Here is a 4,997-nt window from a genome sequence, read left to right as displayed (position 1 = left end):
TCCTCTCAACTCCAGGCCTGGCATTCTAGGTCAGCTTTTTAAGCCCTTCACAAATGAGCCCCAAACTATTTTTCTAGCTCCATTATATATTATTCCTCTTTCCCGCATCCCAATCTGGCTAAATTGGCCTTTTTTCTTTTCACACCTGGCACTATCTCCCATCTCTGTGCCTTGTTAGTGGTCTGTTCCCATTCCTAGAATGTGTCCCCTCTGCACTTATGCCTTGTGGAACTCCTCACTTCAAGTATATACCACCTTCTGCACTAAGCCTCTCCCCATCCCTTCCCTCCCTATATAGAAGTAGTTTCCCTGATGGAACATAAACTCCTTTGTTTCGTTTCTTTTTATTTTATCCCCAGTGCCTGGAATGTAGTAGGCATTTAATAAATGCTTATCAATTGCTTTTCTCCTACCATCCTTATCCTACACTTCCTTGGGACCAAAGTTTTTCTGTTTCATAAATCCTGGAGAAGAAGTGAGGACAAATATGTTACAGAGTGGCAATTCTGAACCACCCTCCAAGCCCCTGCTGGTGATTTAGGATTCCCCAAAACCCAACTCGGAAAAATTCAATTCTTGGGGAAAAAATGGAATTCCCCTCAAAGGAGGTATTAATAAAATGTTTTTATTGGCATGGGGTAGATATTTGTAGATGTTAATGGGCATAATTAATAATCATTGATTTAAAAATTCTGCTTGCATGGGTTGGTAGGAAGCACCAAGTATAGGATTTTAATCTTAGGGCCAGGGTGCCATTCTTGGTAGACTTTAAGGATAAGAAACCAAATTCCTTACAGTTTATTAGTGCTCCGTTAAGAGCTTCTGGCTATTTGGAAGTACATAGTTTTAAATAGACCTATTTAAGGTTAGGATGAATGAGACCAACCTTTTGCTACAGTTCTGGAGAGGCAAGGTTGAAAGGAAAAGATTGAGGTCAGGCAGCAAGATGGCGAATGATATTAAGGACTGACTAGAACATAAAAAATCTCCAATAGCTAGTTAGGTTTGCTGTTTTTCCTGAGGGAAGATAACATCTCTAGCTGACTTGGTATAGCTCTGATAGTTCCTGTAGAAGTTTCTCACTCCCATCATTCCCAGGGTATGGTTTCTCTAGCTCTTGCTCCTTATAGTTCAGATCTTCTTCTATGGGCCTGGTAACATCCATATCCTGAAGTTTCTGGAATAATTTCTGACAGCTCTCTCTCTCGTTACTGCTCAGCAGGGTCATGTTGAGGTCAAATCGGCCTGTTCTTGATAGGCTATGAAGGATCCCCAATACAGCAGCATGGTCAGCTGGCTTAAAATTCTCTTCCAATGTCATCAGCAGTTCACCCAAAAGTCCAAAACCCACATCTGCCCGGAAGAGGTGGCCCAGATTGGGGGCTCCAAGTTGTAATAGGGCCTGGTAGCGCTCTGGTCCACTTCGCAGGTAGCGGCGCCAAGTCCTATAGAAATCTGATGATGTCTCAGGCTGACAATCTCCCTCCTGGGTCAAAGGGAAAACAAAAGATAGTTTAGGTCCTCAGGATGCTGAGGAGTCAATACTTGTAGGCTCTATTACTAGCTTTTCCACTGACTTAATTTTCATCCCGGGGAAAAACATGACCTTTTTTTTTTTTTTAAACCCTTACCTTCTGTCTTAGAATCAATACTGTGTATTGGTTCCAAGGCTCTAGAAGAGTGGTAAGGGCTAGGCCATGGGGTTTAAGTGACTTGCCCAGTGTCACACAGCTAGGAAGTATCTGAGGCCAGATTTGAACCTAGGACCACCTGTCTCTAGGCCTAGTTCTCAATCTACTGAACCATCTAGCTGCCCCCCAAAATATGAACTTTTGTGGATCACAACTTCCCCATCTGAAAATAGCCATTTCAAACTTGCTCCCTTCTCAGGCACAAGTGGAATCTTGGAGATTAGGGTATTAAATCTGTAACATGATTTAGCACTATATAATGGAGATTTATTGGAAATGAAAAGGGAAGCTTAGCCACAGGTCTCAGAGTCTTAGAGGTAGGTCTGATTGACTGAGATCTGACAGATCCAACATCTTCATCCAAACCATAGGGACTGAAATACAGTGGGAGCAATTTGTGCAGTTTCTGCTAGTTCCAGCTCTGTAAATAGTTGTTGAACTGAGAAAATGTATATGATATAGATGTTAATTTGCATTTTTTCTAAATTACTATAGAGTCCTACAGGGATTGGGTTTGGCACCTCCACTCTATAGAGGACAGAAATCTGGGTCAAGGTCTCAGAATCTGAGAGGAAGTTCTGATTGGCTGAAATCTTACAGCTCCTGTCTCCTTATCCAAAACATGAGTTGTTTCTTTACCTGGTACTCATCATAGCCTAGAGGGTATATACCTTTAACCTGAATGAATGGGATTTCTAGAGTATAAAGGGAATGAAACTTTTCTCCAGGGCAATGAGCTGATAGGGCTTGCAAGCCTCTTCCTCAGAGATCTCCATTTCCACACCTTTCCTTGAAGTCCTCAGGATATTTAGATTACAAATGGCCCCTTGGAACTTTTGGAAGATGAGCCCTCCCCTTTAAGTATGACTGTACATATAGTGGGACTATGTTTTACTACAAGTCCTTAGCAGACTGTCCTCTGGGATACTGGGCTCCTGCAGTCCCCTTACTCCTAGCACAAAGCTCAGTGCCTGGCCCACAGTAGATGTTTAATAAATGTTTATTGACTGATTGAATGAATTTTGTCTAGATATAGTTTCTGCCAGTTACAACACAAAAGGTTTGTGAGTTAGTTAATTAAGAAAGTGAACTATTAGAAGTTAGGGTTAGGGTTCCTCAAAGGAGTTCCAAATGTCTATTTTACCTGGGAGATAACAGTGCCCTCCTCCTGAGTGGTGCCTTTCTGGGACACATGGCAGTTCCAAAGCACTGTCTTCTTAATATTCATTTTGTCCTTTCGCTCTAAAGGTTTCAAGTGTGAGGCAAGCACAATGTCCCTGTGGGCAAAGGGCAGGTAGACAGTATATTTGAGAAGAGAATCTGGGGGTGGAGATATGAAGCTGCTGCCCTACTGGCTCCTGAACCCCATAACTTCAGCTGTATGAGCCTCACACTCTAACTAAGCTAATTTGGCCATAGCATTCAGAAATGGCAGCTCTGGGAAAGAATTGTGGGGGCCAACCTGAACTCTTCATAGGAAGCCACCTTCTGTTCCACAGCCCGGAACTTAGCGGCATTCTCTCTTTGGTATTTCTCATCAGCATAGAGTGCAGCCTGTAGCTCCTTCTCCAGAGCCCTAAAGTCAATGCTGTCAGTCTTTTCCATGTCTGGAACCTAAGAGTGAAATAAAGAAGGTGAGATATTACCAGGGGAAGAAGCTACTCATCAGGATAACTCTTTGCCATCTTAAAAAGGTTGAACCACTTTGTCCAAATTATCACTCATATCAAAGGGAAGGGTATAAAAGTTAGTCATTTCATTTTACAGAGAAAGGATCTAAAATATGTAACAATGGTCCAAGATCTCAACGCACTGCATTCACTGGGAATAATAATAATAATAGATAATATTTATATAACTCTTTAAGATTTACAAGAGGCTTTACACACACATATCCATTCATATCCATTACACATATGCATCCCACAACAACACTGTGAGGTAGGTACTATTATTAACCCCATTTTATGCATGAGGAAACTGAAGTTCAGAGAAAGCATGTGACTTGTCCAGGGACACACATATAATTTGTATCTGAGGCAGTATTCAAACTCAGATCATTCTTACTCCAAGTCCAGTGTTCTAACCACTATTTTTTTTAAACCCTTAACTTCTGTCATAGAATTGATACCAAGTATCAGTTCTGAGGCAGAAGATCAGTAAAGCTAGAAAATAGGGGTTTAGTGACTTAACCTGGGTCACACAGTTAGGAAGTATCTGAGGTCACAATTAAAACCAGGATCTCCCATCTTCCAGGCCCAGCTTACTATCCACTAAGCTGCCTAGCTGTCCCTAAGGACTTCTCAGTTCCCACCTTGATCTGCCTCTAGACTAAATTGGGTTATGTGCTATTAGTCTCATTAGTGAGGTAGTATTTTAAAAAGCCAGTTGAACCTGGAGGCACCTCAGAATTCAGACCTTTGGGGGTCCTTCCTAAGAACTTTCTTGGAGTAGACTGTTAATAAAGAAGGGCAGGTCCTACATGGCCTCACACAGAAGATATGACTATAGCTCCTTTTGAGCCTAGGATAAATTCCAAGTCCCGTCTATCCAAGTCAGATGTAGTATTGTGGTGAGAGTAGAAGCACACAATTGTTGCTAAATTTTCTAAAGGAAATAGTCTTCAGTCTCTTCAGTTGTAATGACTGAGCAAGGAGAAGATATGAGTATCAATAGGGTGGATACTTCAGGCGTGTGCAGCCTTTCCTTCTGCTGAAGTGGCTGGTATCAAGTGGTTCCTACTCAGTGGATACCTGTAGCAGCTGGGGTGCATGTTTTGCAAAACCAGTGCCTAGAGGCTTGTGTTCTGCAAAAATAAGTCACTTGATGAACATTCCTTGAACTGAACTGTGGCAGAAAAATTGATGAAAGAAAACTTTTCCTTTTACTTTACCCAGTCTAAGTAATGGAATACAGGCTTCTCTATACTTGGGTACCTCTAGGGATAGTCCCTTCTGTCCTTTCCTCCCCAGGCCTTAGTGCAAACTGGTTCCCTGTACCTTTGGGATGATAGAGCTGCCGGGAAGGCTCAACCTTGATCTCGGCAAAGCTCAACAGATTCAAATCTGTAAAGGACCAACAAAACTCATATGATCCAAGCCTCTCTTTGGAAAAGTCTATCAGAACTCATCTTGTCAAAACTTCTCATTTGGAGAAGGGCTCCTAGGCCAGAGAGATTAAACAACTCGGCCAAAGTGACATAGGTAGCCCAGATCCTGACCCCGGATTCGGCGCTCTTCCCATCGCACCGTGGATCCTCCGCCACCACCAAAAAGGGCCTATCCGAAAAGTGAGACCGAGCTGGGG

General features: G+C 42.5%; 1 protein-coding gene across 1 annotated transcript in view; it reads right to left on the bottom strand.

The window, feature by feature from the left end:
* Nucleotides 1–638: 638 nt before the first annotated feature.
* Nucleotides 639–4,997, bottom strand: part of CCDC103 (coiled-coil domain containing 103) — a 4,975-nt gene continuing 616 nt past the window's right edge. The window contains exons 2-4 of the mRNA XM_044674624.1: nucleotides 3,154–3,305; nucleotides 2,836–2,968; nucleotides 639–1,486 (exon numbers count right to left, since the gene is read on the bottom strand). Of these exons, the coding sequence (XP_044530559.1) occupies nucleotides 1,037–1,486; nucleotides 2,836–2,968; nucleotides 3,154–3,296 (726 nt within the window). The 5' untranslated portion in view covers nucleotides 3,297–3,305 and the 3' untranslated portion in view covers nucleotides 639–1,036. The remainder of the gene's footprint in view (nucleotides 1,487–2,835; nucleotides 2,969–3,153; nucleotides 3,306–4,997) is intronic.

This window comes from Gracilinanus agilis, chromosome 4, assembly GCF_016433145.1.
Source record: "Gracilinanus agilis isolate LMUSP501 chromosome 4, AgileGrace, whole genome shotgun sequence".
NCBI classification, from domain to species: domain Eukaryota; kingdom Metazoa; phylum Chordata; class Mammalia; order Didelphimorphia; family Didelphidae; genus Gracilinanus; species Gracilinanus agilis.
Note: the sequence above shows the minus strand (reverse complement) of the source record. Positions and strands in the feature narration are given on the sequence as shown.